We start from the raw sequence: 26,381 nt of genomic DNA, 5'->3' as shown, positions 1-26,381 counted from the left end.
TGGGCGGTGCCACTCCCACTGAAAAAAATTGTTTCAAATTTTTATCCAGAGTCTCAATATCAGTCCACACGTCAAATTTCAACATTCTAGGTGAATTATTTACTAAATTATCAGGTTTTTTGTGTTTTCCAAAATGTTATATATATAAAAAGTGGACGTGGTTATCATCCAATTTCGCTCATTTTCAATACCAATCTATTCTGGGTCCTGATAAGCTCGTGGACCAAATTTGGTGAAGATATCTCAATATTTACTCAAGTTATCGTTTAACGGACAGACGGACGGACGGATATGGCTCAATAAATTTTTTTTTCGATACTGATGATTTTGATATATGGAAGTCTATATCTATCCCGATTCCTTTATACCTGTACAACCAACCGTTACCCAATCAAAGTTAATATATTCTGTGTGCAAAGCACGCTGAGTATAACAAATTAATCGAGTTAGAAAGGGGCGTAGTGGCGTTACTAAACATTGGTTACAGAACCTTCAGGGGTTTAAGTGTAAGTTTACAGGGTAATTGGAACTTACTATCAAGTAATGTTTATGGAAATTCTTTACCTTAGATAAATAGATAGATAATTAATTGAGAATCGCACTGCGACCATTGGTCTATTGTACCCTCAGCTACTACACAGCACCTCATCCAAGCCTACGTCTCTGATGAACCCTAGGAGTTCACCTGGCTTGAGGGATTTGATGTGAGAATGTTCCGGCTATGGTGAGCCCATTAACTCAGCCCTACGTCTTGAGATTGCGTCACACTCCAGGAGGATATGGTCCGCCGTCTCCGCTGATCGATCACAAAATCGGCATGTGGTGTTCGATATTATACCCAGCTTTTGCATGTAACTGTTCAGTCTACAGTGTCCTGTAAGAATAGCCGTTAGGATTCTCAGGTTATCTTTCGAGAGGCCTATTAATGCCCTATATCAAGTTGTGCTGTAACCCCCTAACAGTAACATAGATTGTCTCAGGCCTGGCATATTGCGCCAGTGTTCTTCCATCTTTTTCTTTCTTCTACTAATAGATGCCCCCTAATTTTCTGCGGGCCGGCAGGAATGGCTTGAGACAAATAGGTCGTGTCATTGCTGCCTCTCTGGCCAGGCTGCCAGGAACCCAGGCCAGCAGTAGTTTGTCGTGTGCTCTTAGTTGATTTAGCTTTTCAACGCAGTCAAGGACCAGTGCTAATTTTGTTTCAAATGCTGAGATCGCCTTGAGGGTGGCCTCACTGTCACTGAGTATGGCAATTGTTTCATTGGAGTATTGGCGCTGAAGGTTCAGGTCAGCGCACTGGCTTATGGCAAATACCTCCACTTGAAAAATGCTCGGGTATGCTCCCAGGGTGTTGATATCTTGGCTCTGGGTCCAGCGACTCCAGATCCAAACCCCCTGGCGACTTCGAGTCATCGGTATACCATACTATTCTATTTAGCAGAACCTTAATGGCTTCCGAAATAATTTTGAGTAGAACACCTTTTTAAAAATGTTCAACTTTTTTTTGGGCCATATCGATTGATTATCCCATCTTAGCTTATAGGGCGAAACTATGGTCCTAACCAATAATCACACGGTTCTTTTACACGCTTGCTGAAGTAATCTGCTTAAGTTAGTTTTGCTGGGCAACCAATAGATGATACATGAGCCTATTGTGTTCATAAAGTTCTTAACACTGTGTACATAATTTATGAAACTTTAAATTATTACTCTAACTTTACCAAAAAACTTGAGTCAATGATATTGTTCGAGTGGTAAGGATGAGTAATTGTGCGATGTGTACTAGAATGCAGGGAAGGTATTAAAATGTGCTAATACAATCAGGAGGTCTAGAATTTACTGCTGTTATAATTTTTACATCAAAGGTGTTGTCATAAGTGTGGCTGTGAACATTTTAATGACAAAAACTTTGAAACATTGCACCAATACCCATATTGGAGCTTTGAAGCTTCGTTGCTCTTATATTATGTATATATTTATGATTCTCTTTTTGTTGTATCGACTAGTCTTAAGAGCAGATGACGTTATTCGCACAACATTTGTAAACGTAGAATTTTTTGGACCCCCGCCCTCGTAGCAGTATTTAATCCTCCTTCCCAAAAAATTGTTCTAGAAAACATTTACTTTACAAGAGAAACCAGTGCTTGAGGCTCAATATTTCAAACGATAGACGAAGGTATGATGACATCTTTCAGAAGCGAAATTGGACTTCTTCACACGTTCGGTTCTATCTAATTTCTGTCTAAACTGGCTAGCGCTTATCCTCGCTTAGATAATGCTTAGGTGACCCATCTAGCGGCAGTGGTTAAATAACTAGCTACAGAACAGGCTGTACCTAAACCACAAACCTCTGGTGGCCATAATGTATAACATATATGTAGCTTAATCAGTTGCGATGAATTGTGGACACACATAAAATACATAGCATTAGTGTAGAGGGTGAAACAAAGACACATATTTCAGTTACATCTGAGTATAATGCGTATTGAAATTTAGTAGTACAAATTTTATGCGCAGCAATTTCAGAGGTGTATTTAAAGTTTGACGCTTAGCTGCTTTGCACAAAGAGTATATTAAGTCCGTCCGTCCGTCTGTCCGTTAACACGATAACTTGAGTAAATATTGAGATATCTTCACCAAATTTGGTACACGAGCTTATGTGGACCCAGAATGCGTATTGAAATTTAATAGTACAAATTTTATGCGCAGAAATTTCAGCGGTGTATTTAAAGTTTGACGCTTAGCTGCTTTGCACAAAGAGTATATTAAGTCCGTCCGTCCCTCTGTCCGTTAACACGATAACTTGAGTAAATATTGAGATATCTTCACCAAATTTGGTACACGAGCTTATGTGGACCCAGAATAGATTGGTATTGAAAATGAGGGAAATCGGATGATAACCACGCCCACTTTTTCTATATATAACATTTTGGAAAACACAAAAAACCTGATTATTTAGAAAATAATACACCTAGAATGTTGAAATTTGACATGTGGACTGATATTGAGACTTGATAAAAATTTAAAAAAAAATTTTTTAAATGGGCTTCGCAACGCCCACTTGTGATAAAATCAATTTTACAAATATTATTAATCATAAATCAAGAATGGTTAAACCTGGCGTTACAAAATTCAGCAGAGGTTTCCTTTACTATAAGGAATGCCTTGAAGAAAAAGTTACGAAATCGGTTAAGGACCACGCCCACTTTTATATAAAAGATTTTTAAAAGTCATGTTTGAATAAAATAAGCTATATCTTTGCAAAAAAGAGCTTTCATTTCCCAAGTGTATTTATAACAATAAATAGGAAAAACTTCAAATTAAAAAAAAAGGGGCGGTCCCTTTTATGACTAAGCAATTTTCTATGTTTCGGGGGCCATAAATCGAAGAAAAATTAATGGATCGTAATAAAATTGGGTACACAAATTTTTGCTATAGCAAGAAATATTTCTAGAAAAAATGGACGAGATCGGTTATAGACTACGTCCACTTTTATATAAAAGATTTTTAAAAGGGTCGTAGACGAAAATAATAAGCTATATCTTAGCGGAAAAAAGCTTTGTATCAATAGAATTTTATTTTGTAAATTGAATTACAACATTAAATTGGAAAACACTAAAATATTTGAAAATGGGTGTGGCACCGCAACTTTTATGACTAAGCAATTTTCTATGTTTCGGGAGCCATAACTCGAAGAAAAATTAACATATCGTAATGAAATTGTGTATACATATTTTTCTTATAGCAGAAAATATTTCTAGTAAAAATGGACGGGATCGGTTAAAGACCACGGTAACTTGGATAGAAAACAAGTTTAAAAGCGTCGTAGACTAGAATAATAAGCTATAAATAGTTTTGAATCAATGATATTTTACTCATCAAGTATTACTGTAAGACGAAATGGGGAGAAAATTTTCTTTTAAACGGGCGGTGCCACGTGTTATGTAGAAAAGTAATTTATCTGAAATGAAATGTACAATTGAAGCTTGTAGCGGCAGCCTGTGGGTTAATGCGATGGTAAGGATGTTCAAACATTTACGTATGTATCTGTGTGCATATACCAGCATAGCTACGTTTACATGTGTTAGTAACTGGTAGAAAGCAAACACTTGGATAGATGTTCGAACATGTATCTGTTAGTATGCGTGAAGTTAGTTCATGAAAGTTTATGTCCCGCCAAAATAGGATTATATGTATTGGTGTCTTTCGTTCTTGAGTGAAAGTGGTGAGAAGGAAAGGCTTTTGATTTATGAGGTACGACCGCCAAACGATTGAAGAGAATGTCTCAAAAGAAAAGTTGACTTAAGTGAGTGCGGAAGCAAGTTTTAATTATATATATTTTTTTTTGCGAAAAAAAAAAAGTTCGCAATTTTTTTTTCATAAAACCGTGCTAACGGGTAATTTAGCGGAATCCCAAGGAAGAACCGGGATCCCATACCCTGCTTGACAACAGCCCCAGGTGAGTCCAGTGAAACCCCTTTCGCCCAGTCCATGGTGCATGTGGACTAATCGTGAAAATAAATTAAAAAAAAAAAAAAACAAAAAAAAAATGTTAAAAGTGAAAATTAAGTTGAATAAAATTACATACCTACAATCAATAAAATTTAGTGAAATAAATGAAATTATATACAAAGATAAAATTAAGTAAAAAAATTAGATAAAATAATGAAAGTTAAAAATAAAATAAAATTAAAATAAATTAAATAAAATTATAAAATAAAATTACATATAAAACTAATTAAAATAACTAAAATTACATACATAAATAAATAAAGCCAGATATTTAATAAAAATCTATTGGATAAAATTAAGTAAAATTAATAAAACCAAATGAATGAATAAAATGACATAAATAGGTAAAATGAAATAAGTAGATAAAAGTCACTAAATAAAATAAGGTCACATGCACCCTAATGTGTCTTCCTCTGCCGCCATGACCCCAGTCCCTAATATTCTTCCCCTCTACACATCTAGATTGCTGTGCAAAAATATAAGCTGTCCACCATCACCAGCCACAAACGCAAAAATAAAGCGGGGTAGTATTTAAGCTAAAGGAACTTGCCACTCCAGCCACAAATACAGTCCGAAACACACAAAAGCGGGGTAGTATTTCATATAGAGGAAGGGGAAGCATACAGACGGTGCCAGGCTAGACGTCAAGGGAGTAAAGGGGCATCTGAGCGCTCCTGTCCTGGCACCGCCATCATTAAATTGGAGCTGCAGACACTACCACTAATTGGAGTATAGCTGCAGACGCACCTAATTGGAGGAGAGAGACAAAAGGGAGCAGTCATTCGCGCGACGCTGCCGGAATTTGTATTTGCTTTTTTATATATATTTCATTTTGAATTTTTTGAGTGATTAGAGATTTTTTTCTATTAGTTAATTTTAATCACTATTTAGTTATATTAAGTTTGTTTAATTTGAATTTTAAATTTGGCTTTGTTAAGGTTAATTTAGCTCAATTCGAGCTCTTAACCGACGTCGTTGGGAGTTTTTTTGTACTTTTTTACAAATTTATATTTTTCTTAAATTTTTATGATTGTTAACATTTCTACTCTTACGCTTCGTTTTCTTATCCCCCTATCCATTTCTTTTCTACCTTTTCAACATTTCCCTTGTCACCTATCTACCTATTATTTCCTTAGCTTCTTTTCTATCTTTGTACATTTATCTTCTCCGCGTGTCCTACTTCTTTATATTAAATACCTAATTTTTAAGCTTTCAGCTGCTCACTGAATTTGCCACTTTTTTAATTTGTCCTTTTTGCATTCAAAGATTGCCATTTTCTTTTCACCTTCCTAACATTTTTTTACTTTTTCGCGTTGTCTGCTTTTTTTGCACGTTTTGCTTTTTTTCTTTTCCAATTAGCGCATTTTTCTTTGTTAATTTTCCTTTCAATTATTGTTTTTCCGTTTTGTTTATCCCTGCTCACGTAAAGCTGTTAGAAATTTTGAGTTCACACACAGTTTTTCGGGAAAGATTTTGTACTTCACAGCAATAATTTTATTAGTTCATTTTAGTTTTTTTATTATTGCGGAAAAATAGCCAACTTGATAACGAGCCTTTGATTCGGACCGCGACCACGGATCCGAATAACATTCCATACGAAGTTATTGGCCCTCATACCTCCCATTGTAGGCTGGAACAATTTCCAGTATAGGTTTGTAGGTATACGTATGTGTTCATTCTTTGCAGCCACGCTCTCTCTCTTCGACGCAGGCGCCTCCGTCGCGGGACTGATCGGTAAGTGCTAGAGTTATAAGTTTTCAACTACCTACATAAATAATTTAAATACGAACATACGTATATATCAAATAGTAAACAAACCTGCTGGAAGCCAGCAGAGGCTAAGGAGTTATTGGGATACAGTGGCGGTCCGATAACGACAGCATCATTAGCATTTATTAATTTTCAATTTTAATTTTTGTGCGATAAAGCTTCACATTTTTGTTCAGTAATTTTCCAGTTAAGTTTTTGGTGCACTGTCCAATTTTCCTTTTTACGTAAAATCCTTTTCATTTTTATTCAATAGTTTTCAATTTAAAGTTTTTTTACGTTTGGATCTTCCGTGGGTTTTTGTTAAGTTTTTTTCATACACAATCTTTCCATTAAATAAACCCAAAAGTAAACTTCCTTTTCCCTATTATCTCCCTTTTAGCCACTTTTATCCCCATCTTTATTATTTTTACTTACGAATATACGTATCTTAGATAGAGTTAGTTCCAACTAATTAGTCTTAAGGAAAATTCTACATAAGTGAAGTTTTTTTGAATTTTTTTGAAGTTTTTTTGATCATTAATTTTAGGATATATATTTAATAAAGGGTTTTTTTTTATAACGTTTTACAAAGGAATCCAAAATTATCATATTTATTAGTTCATGGGCTGAGCTTACCCTAAAAATGTCAGGCTAAGACACTCAATTGGTGTGGGTGTTGCACGAGTGCAACAAAAAAAGGGGACGTGAATGTGAGGCGACGGTGACAGACTAGACAGGCTAGGGACATGGGACATTAACGGACGGACACATGTCAGGCTAAGGGGGGCGTTGCTAAAGTTCCGGAGTCAGTGCAACGCCCAAGGCTGCGTCAAGGTTTTACGCAGAAGGGGAGGGATGACTCCACCTGACACGGACAGACCTTTTCTTCCAGCTTTACTTTCCTTTTCACAGATTTCAGGCATGAACCTCTCTCTTGTTTGTATAACTGTAGGTAAGGCGAGTGAGCAAAAACTCACCCCGCCCGACGAGCTAGCAGGGGCTTGCCAGCATGCCAAATGCCACCTCCGCCTTACCCCAGCAGCCAGTTATACAACAAGCTCACCCTGAGTATATAATGTTCGGTTACACCCGAACTTGGACACCTTTACTTGTTTTCTTTGCGTTATACTTTTTATGATAGAACAGCAACACTGATTAGGAACATTCCAGCCAGTGCACGGACTTTTAAAAAGAGAATGTTGGTAGACGAAAAATTAAAATAGTGTTAGAAGTTGTTAGATTTTTTTCCAAGAAAATAGCTACACTTTATATTTGTACAAAACAATTCATACTTTAAAAAAACATATAAACAAAACAAAAAATGTATGTAATTTTGTATATATATAGCTTATGCCTATATGATAGTTGCTTCTTTCTGTATTTTGAGCTTGAAATAGTGAGGAAAATTTACCGATACGTCTCATTACAACAAATATTTTCCAATGTACCAGTATTTTTCTGCCATACTGGCATGTTATCGTTTACTTAAAACTTTTTCATATTCGTTCGAAATTATTCATTAATAACGGACGAAAATAGCACAGGAAAATATTTGCGAGTAGATGAGTACTACTTTCTTTGATAAAAAAAATGTACTTGTATTGAATTTGTGTACAAATTTTTCAAAATAAAAACCAAATTTTCGACAAAAAAAAAAAAAAAAAAATTTGTCAGAAAAAAACAAAAGAAAAATCTAGTTATTAAATACAAAAAAAATCTTATTAATTCAATTGGAGGTTGAAATAAAGTCCGTCCGACACAATACTCTTTTACTTATTGATATTTGATTGGAAACGCTTGAAATTTTTAATCCATTACGCTTGGCGGTTTTTATGTCGTTCAATATAGAGAACGACCTTTCTGCGGCTGCATAACTTTGAGGTAATATTGCTAAGGAGCACATTTATTCACTCAAATTTTCAAACAAATTTTCTTCTAGAAGACTTTTCAGTTCCCAATTTTATTCATTCTTTAAGAATATCGTCGGAAAATATCTTTTCTATTTTTTCCTTATCATATAACATCGATGATCGCCATTCGTTGTTAAGAATTTCCATGGAAGTCTTGTGAAATGGAAAAGCTTTAAGTAAGGGAACAATCGTTGTCATTTGACTAGATTGAATATTTTTTGCATCAAAATATTCCAAAAGGTGTAATTTTTCGTCTTCGAAATTGAATCGTTTCTTAATTTCCTTACAAAGGCAAATGTTGGTAGATTTTTGGGCTTTGGTGGTAGAAAATGAAAATGGGCTAAAAAGTTGGTAGATCTACCAATAAAGTGGTAAAGTCCGTGCACTGATTCCAGCCGTCAAACACCCTAATGTTTGCTTTTGTTAGCCTTTTTGTTTTGATAGCCAATTTCCTGTTATCAGTTCCTAAGTGACATTTCGCCAGCTGTTAATTTTTTCTGAGATCCTTTGGACTTGCTGTGGACAGTAGATTTGGTTTTACTTTTTCTGATGAATTGAAATTCTGATATAAACCAACTCCTCAGGAACTCGAGCACAACCAGCAATTTGATATAACGGTTTACCATGAATAATAGCAGTGAAGATATTTATAGCCAAAACGCTATTGGCTCCCCACCCCAACAACTGCCGCACATTCCAATCGTGACCTCAGTGAGTTGCTGCCTCATACTCTCTATAATTTATGTTGCAAGTTTATATATTTGGAGTTCTCAACACAATCGTGATCACCCGGCAACGGTTAAGCGGCGTTTCTTTAGCGTTTTTATTGTAATGCTAATAGCGCCTTTATTTGTATATAAATTTTCATCACCTGCATTATTAGAACGTGCATCGTTTGCCGAACTCTTGGGTTTACGTTGGCAGCGGCTTTTTACAGCTATTTTAATACCGTATTTATTGACAATGTTATTGTTTCTTGGACCGTTATGTGTACAAATGCAAAATGAGAGCTTAAAAACATATGTCGGTAAGTGGGAGTTGCAATTTTAGAATTAATATTTAAATAAATAAATAATCTCATCACATAATTTTTTTCTTCAGATCCAGCATTTTGGTTAGATTCGTTTCAAAATATACTTTGGATACGCAATCACGTTATGGCGCCACTCAGTGAAGAATTTGTTTTCCGTGCTTGCATGATGCCATTGATACTACAAAGTTTTTCACCCTTAACATCAGTTTTTATAACGCCGCTTTTCTTTGGCACTGCACATATACATCATATTGGCGAACGGCTCAGCTTGGGCATGGAGCTTAAGACTGCTATAGTAATTTCTTGTAGGTTCTAAACCTGCGTGCTTTGCAATTTTTATTATTAGTAAGTCTTAAATTTTTACTCTTTCCGATTTTTAGGCTTCCAACTAACTTACACTACAATTTTTGGTTTTTACTCCTCCTTTTTATTTGCGCGTACTGGGCATTTTATCGCACCATTTCTGGTGCATGCATTTTGTAATCATATGGGCTTACCTGATGTTCAAGATTTATGGCAACAGCATTTAGTGCGTCGTATAATTTTCATAATTTGCTATTTCGCTGGTTTAATTGGTTGGATCATACTACTGCCAATAGCTACACAACCTTCATTGTACTCCAATAATTTGTACTGGAATAATTAGAGGATTGCACATTTCTTTCACAGGCCAGTTGTTGATTACGGCACGACATGGAACTAAATTCGGCCAATAGCTGTAATCTTGGCAAAGTTGAGTTTCGGGTACTTTTTATATAGCAGACATTTTTGAATTGTATGATTACGCAATACAAATTTCAAGTAACAAATTAATATTAAGTCTAATGTTTAACCCGCATTTGTTATGTATTTGTACACAAGTCTACTCCTGAGTGAAGGCCTAGGCTGCTGTTTTAAAAGCATTATATAGAATGTTGACTTCAGTATCCTATCACGGCTGGCGCTTCAAAAACTCCCTATCTGCAAACTTTTGAAAAGTGGCCTTTCTCAGAATTGGGTTGTAGAATGCCCTATTTCAGAATAAGTAAAAAAAACTTTCGATACAGGGTGTTTTTGAACTGGCATCAGAAATCAAATGGTACTTCACTATGGGGTGGTTATATTCTTATCCCGAAGTCTTCGAGTGTTGTCATAGTGTCAGATTCAAATGGATGAACTCGCATCGTTACATCTCTTGGGGAGTTCTAAAACACTTCTCTTTCGAACGGGCAGAGAGATACCTTCCACTGGGACGACATTATACACTACTACATTTGCATATTTGAATTTTATAGCCATTAAATTAAATGTATATGCACGCTTTTAAAGAATAAATACTTTATCGGTATGGATACTCATTTTGTACTTGGAAGCTTGTCTAGAAGCGGTGTACCTTAATTTATGGTAGTCTCTAAGCTTTGGTGATTCGGCGGGTGAATCGTTTTTTTTTTTTTATAGTTAGAGTATTTTGTTATTTTTATGGACTGTATGTTATGTTATTATTTTTTAGAGGGAGGTCGCTATGTGCCTGTTACACCTTGTATGTAGTCATTGGGGGCTCCAAGGTATTGGCTGCGGGTTGAGCCACCTTGTTTTGCTTTGAAAAACCCCGCTTTGGGATAAAAAATTGAAACTATGTCTATAGAATATTTCACAAACCAGTTGAGAATTACAAGCACACTCAATGGCTAATGAAACAAAGGAATGAAAAATGTTCATAGTTTAAGTTGCTTAAACAGGTTGCAATTAGCATTTTAAACGAATTTTTTTCTTTGTGCTTTTCGTTACAAAAACCAGTTGCCAATTTTATATGCGTAATAAATTATAATTTACAGTTCTAAGTCAGTATGCGTCACGCAAACAACTACTTAGTACGTAAGTTAACCCCTCAGCGCAGCCTCTAGCTCATTACTTGATTTAAGCTCCACAATTATATCCAGGCCACCAATGAGTTCTCCTTTTACATAGATTTGAGGATATGTAGGCCAATCGGAATAAGTTTTCAAACCTTGACGAACTTCTTCATCGTTCAATATATCGAATGTCTCGTAGGGCAGACTAGGGTAAATTTAGCTTTAAAATAATCAAAATATAAAAACGTATGTCAGAAAGCATTATAGAACAAGGGAAGTCATCGCAATCGGGTAAGATAAACAGTGAAATTTATTTACGAACCAATAGTAAGCGTAGGCCCTTGTTCTTTGCTCTCTGCGCATTAAAATTTCATGCATACCCTGTTTCATTAAGAATCTCGATCAATTTACGTGAAAACCCACAACGTGGCGCATTACGATCTCCCTTCATGAATACCATCAAAGCAGCTTTGTGAGTGAGGGCCTTTAAACGTTCTTCCAGAGATTCACCGGCAACTGAGCCACCAAGCTTTTTACATTTGGCAGTGATTTCGGCTACATTAACACCATCTACGCGTTCTATTGCTGTGCCTTTGGTAAAGAAGATAATTGTGGGTACAGCTTCAATCTGAAAATGATGCAATTGCAATTATATGTGGAAATATAAATTTACGATGTACCTGGTGCTTCATAGAAATCTCCGGAAAATTTTCAGCCACTATACTGGCAAATTGTAATTTATTGCTCAAAATCTTGGCTAGCTCTTCAAGCGCGTCCTGTACATGTTTGCACTGCTCGGCCCAGTCAGCTGTGAAAAGTACAACAGTAGTCTTCTCCGCACTACGAAAAAAACAAGGCTTCCATTGTATTTCTATGACAGCAGGTAAACAAAAGCAACTTACTTAATCAGTGTATTGTACTCCTCAGCACTTTTTACTGCTACAACTGCACCACTGTTGGTCATGTTTACGGTTTTCGAGTACTATTTTTTTTATAAATCCTTAAACAAAAATAATTCAGAGATTTCTTTACAGGAGACAAAAGCTTTTTGGGGTTATGGTCAAATAAATGTCAAAGAATGTCAAGTGTAGCACCGATACGTATATCGTTATTTTGCCAACTCTAACGCTAACGACGTGTTCCAATGAACAGCGATCCAATGTTTTAGTATGGATCACATTGTTGCATTTGCATGTTAAATTTCTATCCGTCTCTGGATCACGCTTCATTGAAACGCGACATAAGAAGGTCGGAGTCATTGGGCGCTTTCAAAACACAACTTTTGTTGATACCAAGGCGAATCCATACCAGGTGGTAACAAAGCGAATTCAATCAATTCGCCGTCCAGAAGAAAGTCAAGCAAGGCGAATTCAGTAGAGGTGGTGTTATCCCAACAGCTGATTGCTTCTTCTTAATAATTTTCTATACAAAGCCTTGTACAACAATATGTCAGTTATCCGAATGCGATGAAAATTTTCTTTTGACTTGACATTCTTCTACACGGCGAATTGGTTGAATTCGTTTTGCCACCACCTGGTATGGATTCGCCTTGATCGAAATGCATGGAAATTTTCTTTTGAGCTGACATTCTTCTGCACGGCGGATTGGTTGAATTCGCTTTGCCACCACCTGGTATGGATTCGCCTTGATCGAAATCCATGAAAATTTTCTTTTGAGCTGACATTCTTCTGCGCGGCGAATTGGTTTAATTCGCTTTGCCACCACCTGGTATGGATTCGCCTTTGATCGAAATCCATGAAAATTTTCTTTTGAGCTGACATTCTTCTGCACGACGAATTGGTTGAATTCGCTTTACCACCACATGGTATGGATTCGCCTTGCGTTGAGCAAAGGAAGCGAAAAATCAAGGCGAATTCATACCAGGTGGTGGCAAACCGAATTCAACCATTTCACCGTGCAGAAGAATATCAACTCAAAATAAAATTTTCATTGATTCCGATTAACTAACATGTTGTATTACAAGGCGTTGTATCGAAAATAATCAAGAAGAAGCAACCAGCTATTGGGATAACAACACCTGGTACTGAATTCGCCTTGCGAAAAATATTTCAGCTCAGTAATTCGCCTTAAAGCTCCAACCGTTCAGTTCATTGTAACTTGTTTCGTGCAAGCGCTCAAAAATACATAACGGTGTGATTGATCAACAGTTTTGTTTGCTGAAAGCGCCAATCACTTCCAGGCAAAGCGAATTTGGTTATCTCTGATTTCGCCTTGATATATCTTTCGTGCATTTCATTAGCCGTCATCCAGTGAGTTTTACAGCTCCGGATAACGGTCAATTCTCACGGGAATTCTCTGGATCATTGAGAGACTTGATAGCAGAGGTAGTGATATTTTTGCACACGAGAAATGTGATGGGCAGATGTCGCCGTGTTTTTCATTTAACTCATACGGCGAAAGGCTAAGTAGCGACATCTATTTTTGAAAAAGTAGGTTTATTAACGGCAGCGTTGCCAAACTAAAGACAAGTAATTAAAAAATTTTCTGGCTCACAAATAGAACCAGACTTCTGTCTGGATTTATCTGGCTCAAATCGTTGTTGTTGCATTTACATGCAAAATTATTTATCTGGCTCAGGATCTTTGCCACCGGATGATTCGATTCGATTTTTTGGAAAAACGATTTTTTCGATTCGATTCTCAATAAAAATCGATTCAATCGATTAAATCCAGTCGAAAACCGTTGATTGCTGCTTAATTTATAACAGTAGTAGAGAAATCAACCTCGGATACAAAGAAGCATGAAAAATTTTTGTTTGGGATATTCCATTTTGTACGCAGAAATTTACTAAGTAAATTCTGCCTTCTCTGCATTGCTATCTTAGAAATCAAACAGACAAAAAGTCTTGTCAATAACGCTTTATAAATCTCTCATCGTATCTCTTCTAATGTATGGATCGGAATCATGGGCCGTGTCGAAAGCCAATCGGCCGCCCAGTGTACGAGGGAAAAGTCCTGGCGACGATTTATGGTTCTCACCGTGATGCCAACCGCTACGTCATATTGTGGGAATGCATGAAGACGCTCTGGTACAGATAGTATACCTATCGACCCCCGTATTTGGAAGCAGACGACGGGGGAAACCTTCAATAAGAAGACTTGATCTCCCTTGTTGGTTGTTGTTGTTGTTGTTGTAGCGACAAGGTTGCTCCCCGAAGGCTTTGGGGAGTGTTATCGATGTGATGGTCCTTTGCCGGATACAAATCCGGTACGCTCCGGTACCATAGCACCATTAAGGTGCTAGCCCGACCATCTCGGGAACGATTTATGTGGCCACATTAAACCTTCAGGCCATTCCCTCCCTCCCTACCCCCAAGTGCCATGAGGAGCTTGGGGTCGCCAGAGCCTCGTCTGTTAGTGAAACAGGATTCGCCGCGGATAGGTGAGGTTGACAATTGGGTTTGGAGAAGCTATATATTGCGCTGGCAACCTGAAAGGTTGCGCTACACAGCCCCTTGAATCTGGTATTTTAGTCGCCTCTTACGACAGGCATACCTACCGCGGGTATATTCTGATCCCCCAACCCGCTGGGGTTCCCTTGTTGGTCATGGTTTATGGTTCTAAATAAAGACGAAACTTTTCTATTTTGACTATGAATATGAGCCAGTGAAGGTAAATTTTATAAAAAATTACAATAAATATATTTTCTGCCCATTTTGATTAATGAATATTAAATTCAACCTAGATGTTGGACTTTTTCAAATTAACAACATTCAGAATAAATTCGGTAAATGCTTGGATTTAATTTTCTCAGACGATTTCTCGCGATGTTTATGGAATCTCATAATTTATCTGAGCGTTCCTCCAACGTACTGCGAAAGACTCCTCACCGGTTTCTGTTTAGAAAAGCCGATTGGTTTAAAGTAATACTCGAAGTATCGAGAATAAATTGGCCTGAGTACGATGGGGATATTGATGTGAGTATATCCCATATTGTATTATACGGAATATTTAAAAAATGCATACCTACGTCCGAAACCACTGCTATATCATCATCGGCTTGGAGCACTAAAGAATTAAAACGCCTGAAAAATCAGAAGGCGCGTTCATTCAAACGTTACAAACTTTCTGGATCAATGACTGACTATGCCGCCTACTCAATTTTACGTCACAAATATAACACATTGAACAGAATTTGTTATAGGAACTATATCAGTAGGATTAAAAGCCAAATTTGTGTAAATCCTAAGTCGTTTTACAGCTTTGTTAATTCAAAAAGGAAGACAAAAGGGTTTCATTCTACAATGAAGCTAAATGATCAGATTTCCAACGATAGCTTCGAAATTGCTAACATGTTTGCGGATTTCTTCGAATCTAATTATTCAAACACCTATGATTACCCGCCATCGAATTATCCTTTCAGACTGTCTCCTCTGTATTCCCAGGCAGTCCCATATATATGTACTGATGATGTTTTAACTCATCTGGAAAATCTAAAAATTTCTTACTCTAGTGGTCCGGATCAAATTCCGTCGGTAGTACTGAAATCTCGATACTTATATCGACCTCTAGCCTGTTTGTTTAATGCGTCCCTGAAGCAAGGGGTATTCCCCAAGAAGTGGAAAGAATCATTCATTATACCACTGCATAAAAATGGAAGCAGAACGTGTGTTATAAATTAAAGAGGAATAGCCAAACTCAACACTATTCCTAAGCTATTTGAATTAATTATCACAAAACAGATTGCTTTTAGAGTATCTTCATTATTTGACTTTTCACAACATGGCTTTTGCAAGGGTAAATCAACGGTGCCCAACTTGCTCGAGTATACAACCTTTGTATCCAACAGTTTTAAGATTAATTGTGAAGTTGATGTTATTTATACTGATTTTAGTAAGGCATTTGATAAAGTTTCTCATTCTATACTTTTATTCAAACTTGATCGGTTAGGATTTCCTCATTTGCTTCTATCTTGGGTTTCTTCTTATGTGAAGGAAAGAAAACAAACAATTATATTTAATAATTGTTGGTCTCGGTTCATAAACGTAACTTCTGGTGTTCCTCAAGGCAACCATCTTAGTCCGGTTTTGTTCCTGTTGTTCATTAATGACCTTCCTAGTGTTTTGAAGAGCTGCAAGTCGTTGATGTACGCTGATGATGTCAAACTTGTAATGCCTATCCCCTCAGCCTTGGATAGGGCATGTCTTCAGGCTGATCTGAATAGTCTTGGTGACTGGTGTAATGTAAACGCCATGTAACTAAACCTACCTGAATGTAAGTACATGTGTTTTACAAGGAAGTCCTTCCCATGCCATGATTATGTTATTGGCGACTATGTAATCAAGCAAGTCACTAATTTTATTGATTTAGGCGTTACAATGGACCCAAAACTCGATTTTAAACTTCATATTGAATCTTGCGTGATTAGCGCTAAAGGTACTTTGGCTTTCGTTAAACGTTGGTCTAAAGAATTTAATGACCCATATGCTACAAAAACTCTTTTTATATCATTGGTCAGACCTACTTTGGAATATGCTTCAATAATTTGGAATCCGCGTTATCAGGTTCATTCTGACAAGCTGGAATCGGTCCAGAAACAACTTTTGCTTTTCGCTTTAAAACACTTACCATGGGATCCTTCTAAAAATCTTCCCGCTATTGCAGCCGGTTAAAACTAATACAGCTGCCCACATTGCAGAGCCGCAGGGAGATGCTTGGTGCCTTATTTATTGTTAAATTAATAATAGGGTCAATAAATAGTCCATTTTTGCTTGGTGAAATTAAGTTTAACGTTCCTATTAGGCCATCTAGACATTTTCAATCAATTTTTGTAGCTACATGCAGGTCGAATTATGAAATGCACGAACCACTTCACTGTTTATGTCTGCGACTCGTTTCTTGGTATTAAAAAAAATACATTTTAACTACATTAAATTTGTAATTCGAAATGAAGCAAAGAAAGCTAAACCGTGATATACTGTTCAACCCTCTGTTTCAAATTTGAATTACCAGTTACTTGAAACTTGTTTGCAAAATTGCCTTGTGATCATTATTTTTATATGTATGCAATCAAATTTACTCTGTATAAATTCTATGCTGTATCTATTTTATCTACTATTAGTTTGCTTTATTGTCAATTTTATAAATTATTATTTACTAGCTCATTCATGAGAATTTTAACACATTTACAACATTTTATCTTTTGCTTACTTCTAAGTTTTTAATTGAAATTGTCAAGCGTTTAATTCAATACTGTTTAAATATTACTTTAAAATTGATGACTAATTATATTGTTTATATCGTGTATTACATCTGAGATTTAAGTGTCGGTATATTTGGTCTGTATAATTGTTTAATTTGTAGACTGATAAATAAATAAATAAATAAATAACCTTGCAAAAATCGCGAGTACTCCATGCATGCATGTATGGAGTACTCGCTATGGACCAACCGAGTGCTCCAAAATTAATCACAATTATCGGCTTACAATCCCCTTACTCACAATTTGTCGATTCCATTTTTTGCATTTAATATTATTACTATACAAATTAATCGCCAAATCTTTGGACCATTATAAACAGTTATTTTATACAAGGCCGATTTTGCTATTTTTCAACTTTTCGATGTATATAACATAATTTGTATACATTATAAAGATAATCGATTATCGCTCAGCGGTCGACTATCTACTGCAATCGACACTCGCAAAGGGGGGGAATATGTTCGTGTAGAAACATGAGTTGGTCTATTGCTGCATTACAGTGGAGTATAATGGTAAGTATTCCAGTGGACCCATGCTCCAACGATTTTTCAGGGATCTGTAAGATGATCAAAACTTTGAAGGCTAAAAAAATCGAACAATCCTTGAAAAAAATCGATTATTCATTCTTCGAAAAAAGATAGATTAAATCGATTAAAAATCGAATCGAAATCCAGCTCTATTTCATTGATAAGAAATCTGTTTATACAAAGAGATAATTACCAATGGGGATTACGAAAAAGTAGTTTAAAATTCATATTACTTTTTCTACGATATTGTTTAAACATTTAATTTCATAGTAACGTTTGCATTTAAAAATAAAAACAACTGAAAATGTTTCCTTTGTTACGTGCTACTGCCGGCTGCTCTACTACCCCCACACGCGTCTGCCGTGATGTTAAGGTAATTAAGTTTACTTTTTGTTTTTTAATTTTCGACTTACAATTACATTGAACTCTTTTATAGACTGCACATTTACAACAACTGCGCCATTTGAATTTGCTAGAATGTAACAGCAAAGAACTGCTTCAAAAGTATGGTGTCGCTATTCAGGAGTTCAAAATCCTTGAAAATTCACCTACCGATGCGCAGCTTATCAACAAATTTGGTTCGGCCTTTATTTCTCGATTTATTGCTTTAAAGTTTATCTAAAATTGTTTGCATTCTTATGAATATTATTTTTTGTTCTAGAATGTCCTGAGTATGTGGTGAAGGCACAGATATTAGCAGGCGGTCGTGGTAAAGGCGTTTTCGATACCGGCTTTAAAGGAGGTGTACATCTTACGAAACAGTTAGTATTATAAGTCTACAGAAATTAATTAATTAAGGTGTTTTAGGTATATCTTGTTACGCTACTTAAGAAGCACTACAAAAATTTATAACACATTGGTACTCAATATATCAATTTTTTCAGAAAAGATGAAGTCCTTGCGCTAACAAATAAAATGATCGGTCATCATCTAATTACCAAACAAACTCCAAAATCTGGTATATTAGTTAAGAAAGTGATGGTGGCACGTAGTGTAAATATAACACGTGAAACATATTTGTCAATTGTTTTGGATCGTGAGCATAATGGTCCAGTTCTCATTGCCTCACCGGCTGGTGGCATGGATATTGAAGTGGTCGCCGAAAAAACTCCAGAGAAAATTAAGACTGTACCTTTAGATCTTGACAAACCAATACCCCAGCAAAAACTCATCGAAGTAGCACGATTTCTAGAGTTCAAAGAACCAGCGAGCATGCAACGTGCTGCAGGTGAAATACAAAAGCTCTTTGAACTTTTCAAAGCTGTTGATGCGACACAAATAGAAATCAATCCATTAGCTGAAACTGACAACGGTGAGGTGATCTCTGTTGATGCTAAACTAAATTTTGACGATAATGCTGAATATCGTCAAAAAGAGATTTTTGCAATGCACACTGCCGAAGAGGATACAGATCCACGTGAAATTGAAGCCGCTAAAAATAATCTCAATTATGTAGCAATGGATGGAAATATAGGTTGTTTGGTGAATGGTGCTGGTCTCGCTATGGCCACAATGGATATAATTAAATTGAATGGTGGTGTACCGGCCAACTTCTTGGACGTTGGCGGTGGCGTTAAGGAAAATCAAGTGCTGAAAGCTTTCCAAATTGTCACATCTGATCCGAAAGTTAAAGCTATACTTGTTAATGTATTTGGCGGTATTGTAAATTGTGCTACGATTGCAAATGGTGTTGTAGCTGCATCGAATACTCTCAATCTTCAGGTACCACTTATTGTGCGCTTGGAGGGTACAAATGTTGATGCAGCACGTAAAATATTAAAAGATTCCGGATTAGCCATACAAACAGCGACTGATTTAGATGATGCAGCTCTTAAGGCGGTCGCTGCGTTGAATTGAACGCATAATCCAAAATGGAAAATGGGCAGTATTTCTTTTAAAGAGATTAAAGTTTACAGAATTATGCATTTTTTCCTCCTTTTTTCGTAGTTCAGTATAAATTTTAGTTCAGTTAAAATTTTTTAAAAACGTTATACATATGCCAATATTGTAGTTCATACATAGGCTCTAATTATGTGATAGTTGTAAAATTAATTGTTAATAGTTCACCGTTAATAAAATTTATTACATAAAATAGACTATTATCAAGTACGTTTAGCTATAAGAAAACAATTCGCAATGTCTACTATTCGTCATATGTGCTATGCTTTATCAAATTTTGTATTGGAAGCCGTGGAAACAACTCAAACACACAACTAAAAATTTAAATGAATACGATCATGGTACGACATTCTTGTGAAGTGCCAAAAATCGATTCGAATCATGTTTTTAAGAAAGCCACTAGGCAATTCACAAGAGTTTCTTATTCTTTCTAAAGTCTTAAATTTTAAATAATAAAATAAAATCTGATTACAACATAGCGGGATTCAAGGGGATGATAAGCGCAATACATAGCTTTATAGCTTCAGAGCATCCGCAACCCAATTGTCAACCTCACAAATATGAATGTATCATACACATATTTAGCCGGCGAGGCTCTGGCGACCCCAAGTTCCCCAAGCAACTAGGGCGTGGGAGGCCGGCTAGGCCTACAAGGTTTAATGTGGTAACGTTAATCGTTCCCGAGATGGTCGGGCTAGTACCTTAATGGTGCTTTATTACCTGAACATACCGGATCTATATCCGGCAAAGGACCATCAACATGGATAACGCTCCCCAAAACCTTCGGGGAGTGTTGTTATTGTTGTAGTGATAAGGACACTCCCCGAAGGCCTTGGGAAGTGTTATCGATGTTGATAGTGCTTTTCCGGATGCAGATCCGGTTCGTTCCGCTAACAAGCAACATTAAGGTACTAGCCCGACCATCTCGGGAACGATTCGGTATGACCAAATGAAACCTGCTAGGCCATACCGCCCTCGCACCCCCTAGATCCATAAGGAACTTGGGGTCGCCAGACCCTCGGCTGTCAAAGAAAGAGGACTCCCCACGGGTAGGTGAGGTTGACAATTGGGTTGGAGACCAACCAATAGCGTGTTTAAATCAACTACACAACCCCTTGAATAAATTTGGTATTTTAGTCGCCTCTTACGACAGGCATACCTGCCGCGGGTATATTCTAAGCCCTCTAATCCGATACTATTTAAGATCTGGGTACTTTTGCTAAAAACGAACTTTTTCAAACCAGGTACTTTTTCGGAACCTGGTAGTTTTATTTGTGCTAAAGCTCGTAGTTTTGTAAATGCGGGTACTTTTTTAGTACCTGGAACGTTTTTCGAACCGGGTGCTTTCAGGTACTTTTAAGAACCGGGTAATTTTTTAGAGCCGTGTATTTTGCTAAATCGGGATCTTTTGTTAAACCGGGTACCTTTGTTTAACCGGTTACTTCTTTGGTACTTTGCATTGTTTTCGAACCGGGAACTTTTTCATTTCCGGCAAAGACTTTAAATATAAGATGATGCATTGTAGAGTTCTAAAACTTTGTGGAAATTGTAGGACGGCTGTAACAGGAATTCACCATACCTTTTGCTATGCTGTCCGCCTCAACATGGCTTTTTAAGGCTGTATAACTATGTAATTTATTTTGCCTTTGTAAACTGCCTGAAAAATATTGGCAGAACAGCTTAAGTTAAATCAGCAATTAAAAATCTCAGCCAAAAGGTTTGTAAAATAAGCTAATTTGTATATTTGTTTCTTACTTTCTCGATATAGGGTGTGTTCGAGCTGCAGCAGTGTTACTTTTTATGACAGCGGATAACGTTCTTCAGCAAAATTTGAGCAGTTGTGGCAATTTCGCGCGTTCGTTGAATCAAATGTTGACAATCTATTGATCATCGCTAAGAAATTAGCGACATTCCATCGATATAGGGTGTGTTCGAGCTGCAGCAGTGTTACTTTTTATGACAACGGATAACGTTCTTCAGCAAAATTTGAGCAGATGTGGCAATTTCGCGCGTTCGTTGAACCAAATGTTGACAATCTATTGATCATCGCTAGGAAATTAGCGACCATAGTGTACAAGTACAAGTGTGTTGACTTATCTGTCAAGCATTCTGACAGGCACTCGCTGGATTCGGAATGACAGCGAATTCAAAATGGATACCATTACCGAATGCGCCGAATGATTGAAAAATTGAAAAAGTCGATACGATTGGTAGTCAAAAATGTTGTCGTTGAGACCAAAAATGCGACTCTAGACCTGAGATTTCCATCAGGTGAGCGAGGCTGTTTGTAGTTTTGACGTTTATCGCTTAGTGAACACACTTGTATAGGTACACTATGTTAGCGACATTCCATCAACTAAGCAGCACTTTAGCAGCTCAAACACACCCATATTAATTGTGCATTAAATCTAAAATATAAAACTCAAAAATGTCACAACCAATAACCAATGCCATAACAATTTACATGGACCATCAATGCCTTCTCTGATTGCAAAGCTGAACTACCAGCGCTGCCGTCATGTTGTTGTAGCGATAAGGTTGCTCCCCGAAGGCTTTGGGAAGTGTTATCGGTGTGATGGTCCTTTGCCGGATACAGATCCGGTACGCTCCGCTACCACAGCACCATTAAGGTGCTAGCCCGACCATCTCGGGAACGATTTGTGTGGCCACATTAAACCTTCAGGCCATCCCCTCCCCCCAACCCCAAGTTCCATGAGGAGCTTAGGGTCGGAAGAGCCTCGGCTCTTAGTGAAACAGGATTCGCCGCGGATAGGTGAGGTTGACAATTGGGTTTGGAGAAGCTATATATTGCGCTGGCAACCTGAAGGGTTGCGCTACCGCGGGTATATTCTGACCCCCTAACCCGCTAGGGCATCAGCTTAGTGTCATCATTCCCCATAGTGCCAATAACACCAAACTCGTGCCTGACACACAAAAATGGTTGCACTCAATAGCGCAAGTGAAATGTACTACACACTCACTACTGAGTAGCGTCAAAAATTCGTTTGGAGTCATTGCGTCAATGAGCTACCATTGAGCTGGCACCGGATTGGCGCTGGCGCCATGCAATTTACATCACTAAACTTGCGCGAATGATCAGGCTTATGACTTTTTTAATCCATCTGGTGAAAACCAAGCAGGGGCAAATCGTATGCTGAATTCCTGTCGCAGCCGTCCCACTTTGTGGCGAATGAACGACTCTACAATGCTCCCTCTTATTAATCTACTCTCTTTGTATTAACACATTTTTAACATTAACTAACGTTAACATTAACTAATTTAACATTAATTAACACTTTTAATTTTTAGCGAATCTCTATTTTTTAATAGTGGACCTGTCGTACAGCAAAGAAATTGAAATTATAAGAACCGGCTCTTTCAGAAATTTTTTGTTTTCTCTCTGAATTTTGAAGCAGCGAGTTCAACCTTATAATTTTAATTTCTTTGAAATAGGCGTGTGTTTATTCTGTCTGCCACAAGGCGATATTCAATCGTCAACGTAATGAATTTGGTTTCGAGTTCTTTAATTAGATGTTAGATGATGGAGGACGACCAAATACTTCTTCCTTGCCCCCAGCGCTAAAGTAGTAATCATGATTTTGATGTCATGACGGAAGCAGTCATTGTATATATTTTCTAGTTTATCATTAGAAAGATAAACCAGAAAATTTATGTTGAAAAATTCTCTGGAAATAGTAAACATAAACAACAACTTCAGCTCTGAAATCCAGCGAAGAGTCAATCTTACCAATAAATGCTACTTTGTATAGGCACGAAGTTGCAAAGCAGAGTCCTCTCTCGGCAAACGTAACCGTCGTTCTATATGGTGCAGGAGCAGATCTGGGGAGAAAAGTTCTTCGAAAGATTTACGGACCTCTACGCGGTGGCTGCGGCAAGTACCGAAGAAGATTTAATGATGAGCTGTACGAGCATTACGTAGATATATACATAGTCCAGCGAATTAAAACGCATCGGCTACGATGGCTATGCCATGCTATGCGTATGAAAGATTAAGCTCCGGCTAAAGAAGTATTTTTATCAGAACCCGCGTATGGAAGCAGAGGAATAGGGTGACTGGAATGACCGGGTGGAAAACGATTTTAACTTCCTTGGTGTGACCCATTGGCGACAGTAAGTGATTAATTATTCCGAAAAGTGGTCATCGATAGTCTCAACTTTTCTACAGTACATCCACCGCCAATGGTGACCTACTGGTCTGTTAGACCGGTTGTGTAAAAAAATCGTATAACTTTCTTCTCCATTATTCTATTTTGCTGCGGTTTCGAGTAGCTGCCGCATTGCACTCTTCAGATAGTGGATCCGAGAATGATTATGAACTAGAGAAAATACAAAATTCAGACAGCGAAGAGCAACTGAGTGACCTTGAGCTTTTAGGTGACAATAACTCGTTATTTTATATTGGAAAAGACGGAAGTACGAAATGGAATAAGGAACCTGCGCGCCAATCTGTTCGTACTAAAAATGCCAACATAGTTTCACAATTACCAGGACCAAAGCGGGTTATAGGCAATAAAAGAGACCCTCTTGAAATTTGGAGACACTTTTTTTGTGACTATTATTCACATAACTGTCAAGTATAAAAAAAAATAAATGTAAGGCGGGATAACCTCCGAAGAGATCTAAGGCCGAGCTTCTCTTCCAATTTGCGTCGTGCTCCTCTTGATTTTTCCCTACAAATTGGCCGGACGGGACCTACATGTTTTATGCCGACCCCGAACGGCATCTGCAAGGCAGATGAGTTTTCACTGAGAGCTTTTCATGGCAGAAATACACCCGGAGCGCTTGCCAGACACTGCCGAGGGGCGACCCCGCTTAGAAAAATTTTCTTCTAATTGAAAAATCTTATTTCTAAAATTTTGATGTTGCTTTGCCCGGGAGTTGAACCCAGGGCACACGGCGTGATAGGCGGAGCACGCTACCATCACACCACGGTGGCCGCCCAACTGTCAAGTATAGCAACCAATATATTGCTACCGTGAAAGATAAATTTTGCAGAGAAACATATGCCAAAGAGACTGATTTCAAGGAAATATATTGCCTCATAGGATTGCTCCTTTTAACTGGTGTTAAAAAATCTAACAATCTGAACGTTGAAGAGTTGTTTCGAACAGATGGTGGTTCAATTGAAATATTTCGGCTTTCAATGTCCGCCCAGAGATTTACATTTTTACTGCGAGTTTTGAGGTTTAATTATGGTACCACGAGGTCAAATAGAAAGAAATTGGAAATTCGTTCACAATTGTAAGGCTAATTACACTCTATCTGCTTTTGTGACTATATATGAGAAGTTGGAAGCATTTCGGGGAAGGTGCTCATTTAGGCAATACATTCCAAACAAACCAAATCCATATGGCATCAAAATTCAAGCCCTTTGTGACGCCAAAATGTTCTACGCATACAACATGGAAATTTATCCCGGAAAACAACTACAAGCAGGCCTATACAATTTCGACAATTCTGGCTTCGCTGTTCAAAGATTATGTGAACCAATTTTCAACACAGGTCGCAACGTCACAACTGATAATTGGTACACCAGTATACCCTTAGCTGAAGCATTGCTACAAAAAGGTTTAACAACCGTCGGAACAATCAGGAAGAACAAGAAGGAAATTCCTACAGACTTCAATATATTGCGCAATCGAAATGTACAATCCAATATGTTTGGTTTTCGTGACAACATGGTTTTGGTGTCACATGTTCCAAAGAAAGGAAAAAATGTTCTTCTTATTAGTACAATGCACAATGATGCTAAAGTCGATGCCGAAACTCAAAAGCCCGATATAATTTTGCGCTACAATGACACCAAGGGCGGCGTCGATGTCGTGGATCGTTTATGTGCGAATTACAATTGTGCTCGAGCAACAAGGCGATGGCCTATGGTTGTCTTCTACGCTATGCTCAATGTTAGTACCATAAACAGCCTGGTGATACATATAGCCAACAATCAAGACACAAAATTACTACGTCGTAACTTTATTGAAAACTTGGCTATGAAACTAATTGAACCTCACATAAGAGATCGGCAAACGCACGTAAACTTGCCACGATCAATGAGACTAAGGCCGTCGGAGATTTTGCATATAGATGATGTACCTGGGACATCGGGTCCTTCAAGATTGGTCGGTGCTATGAGTGTGGCTGAAAAAAAAAACAGAAAAACCAAGTACTCTTGCCAAAAATGCCAACAATATTTGTGTCTTGAACACGTAGTGCCGTATTGCAGCAGATGTTTACCGGAAGACATTTAGTTTTTGATTTTTTTAGTTTAATGATTTTTTTATTTTTTTCTTAATATTAAAAAATGGATTGCTAAAACATTGTTATTTTTAATGCTCTAGTTAAAAACATTTGTGAATTTTAATATTGAAATAAAAGAGCTTAAATTGATTAAATATCTTCGTTTTATTGTCAATGTGTCCAAATAAAAAAAAAACATGAACTATTAGTAACATGTTTCGAAAAATCTTCAGTTGAAAACCCCGGTGCATGAGACCGGCGTCACCACTAATCAAAGTCAAATTTGCGTCACCATTGGCGGGTTAAAAAATTGGATCGGCGCCATGCTTAGTTGCAGAATGATAACGTCGCAATGGGGCCATTTCGAGGCCATCGAATTTGTAACCAGAAGAACCCCACAGGGTAGGGTATTATCACCCATGCTGTGGACGCTGGTCAA

At 37.3% G+C, this 26,381-nt stretch overlaps 5 protein-coding genes across 5 annotated transcripts in view; 4 read left to right on the top strand and 1 right to left on the bottom strand.

Annotated features, from left to right (window-relative positions):
- LOC137251090 (abscission/NoCut checkpoint regulator) overlaps window positions 1-21,729 on the top strand; it is a 29,189-nt gene extending 7,460 nt beyond the window's left edge. The window contains exon 5 of the transcript XR_010953158.1: window positions 21,453-21,729. The gene's annotated coding sequence lies outside the window, so the exon portion shown is untranslated. The remainder of the gene's footprint in view (window positions 1-21,452) is intronic.
- The window catches only part of LOC137251092 (uncharacterized), a 320,986-nt gene that overhangs the window by 6,058 nt on the left and 288,547 nt on the right, over window positions 1-26,381 (top strand). The window lies entirely within an intron of this gene.
- On the top strand, window positions 8,594-10,531 carry Sras (Ras converting CAAX endopeptidase Sras). Its single transcript, XM_067785069.1, has 3 exons — window positions 8,594-9,198; window positions 9,273-9,509; window positions 9,585-10,531. The coding sequence occupies exons 1-3, from the start codon at window positions 8,796-8,798 to the stop codon at window positions 9,848-9,850; spliced, it is 906 nt and encodes a 301-aa protein (XP_067641170.1). The 5' UTR covers window positions 8,594-8,795; the 3' UTR covers window positions 9,851-10,531.
- On the bottom strand, window positions 10,905-12,110 carry Grx3 (Glutaredoxin 3). The gene is made up of 4 exons (XM_067785070.1): window positions 11,939-12,110; window positions 11,717-11,876; window positions 11,417-11,664; window positions 10,905-11,241 (listed from the first exon to the last, which is right to left on the bottom strand). The coding sequence occupies exons 1-4, from the start codon at window positions 11,998-12,000 to the stop codon at window positions 11,064-11,066; spliced, it is 648 nt and encodes a 215-aa protein (XP_067641171.1). The 5' UTR covers window positions 12,001-12,110; the 3' UTR covers window positions 10,905-11,063.
- On the top strand, window positions 17,935-19,881 carry ScsbetaG (Succinyl-coenzyme A synthetase beta subunit, GDP-forming). Its single transcript, XM_067780533.1, has 4 exons — window positions 17,935-18,158; window positions 18,222-18,363; window positions 18,447-18,546; window positions 18,670-19,881. Exons 1-4 carry the CDS (start codon window positions 18,090-18,092, stop codon window positions 19,640-19,642), a joined length of 1,284 nt encoding a protein of 427 aa, XP_067636634.1. The 5' UTR covers window positions 17,935-18,089; the 3' UTR covers window positions 19,643-19,881.

This window comes from Eurosta solidaginis, chromosome 4, assembly GCF_040869045.1.
Source record: "Eurosta solidaginis isolate ZX-2024a chromosome 4, ASM4086904v1, whole genome shotgun sequence".
In the NCBI taxonomy this organism is placed as follows: Eukaryota; Metazoa; Arthropoda; class Insecta; order Diptera; family Tephritidae; genus Eurosta; species Eurosta solidaginis.
Note: the sequence above shows the minus strand (reverse complement) of the source record. Positions and strands in the feature narration are given on the sequence as shown.

Coding starts and splice junctions, on each gene's coding strand:
- Grx3 (XM_067785070.1), bottom strand. CDS start 12,000: ATGACCAACAGTGGTGCAGTTGTAGCAGTAAAAAGTGCTGAGGAGTAC. Junction 11,665..11,716: donor AGATTTCTATGAAGCACCAG/GTACATCGTAAA, acceptor CATCATTTTCAG/ATTGAAGCTGTACCCACAAT. Junction 11,242..11,416: donor GAGATTCTTAATGAAACAGG/GTATGCATGAAA, acceptor AATTTACCCTAG/TCTGCCCTACGAGACATTCG.
- ScsbetaG (XM_067780533.1), top strand. CDS start 18,090: ATGTTTCCTTTGTTACGTGCTACTGCCGGCTGCTCTACTACCCCCACA. Junction 18,364..18,446: donor GCAGCTTATCAACAAATTTG/GTTCGGCCTTTA, acceptor TTTTTGTTCTAG/AATGTCCTGAGTATGTGGTG. Junction 18,547..18,669: donor GGTGTACATCTTACGAAACA/GTTAGTATTATA, acceptor CAATTTTTTCAG/AAAAGATGAAGTCCTTGCGC.
- Sras (XM_067785069.1), top strand. CDS start 8,796: ATGAATAATAGCAGTGAAGATATTTATAGCCAAAACGCTATTGGCTCC. Junction 9,199..9,272: donor GAGCTTAAAAACATATGTCG/GTAAGTGGGAGT, acceptor TTTTTTCTTCAG/ATCCAGCATTTTGGTTAGAT. Junction 9,510..9,584: donor GACTGCTATAGTAATTTCTT/GTAGGTTCTAAA, acceptor TCCGATTTTTAG/GCTTCCAACTAACTTACACT.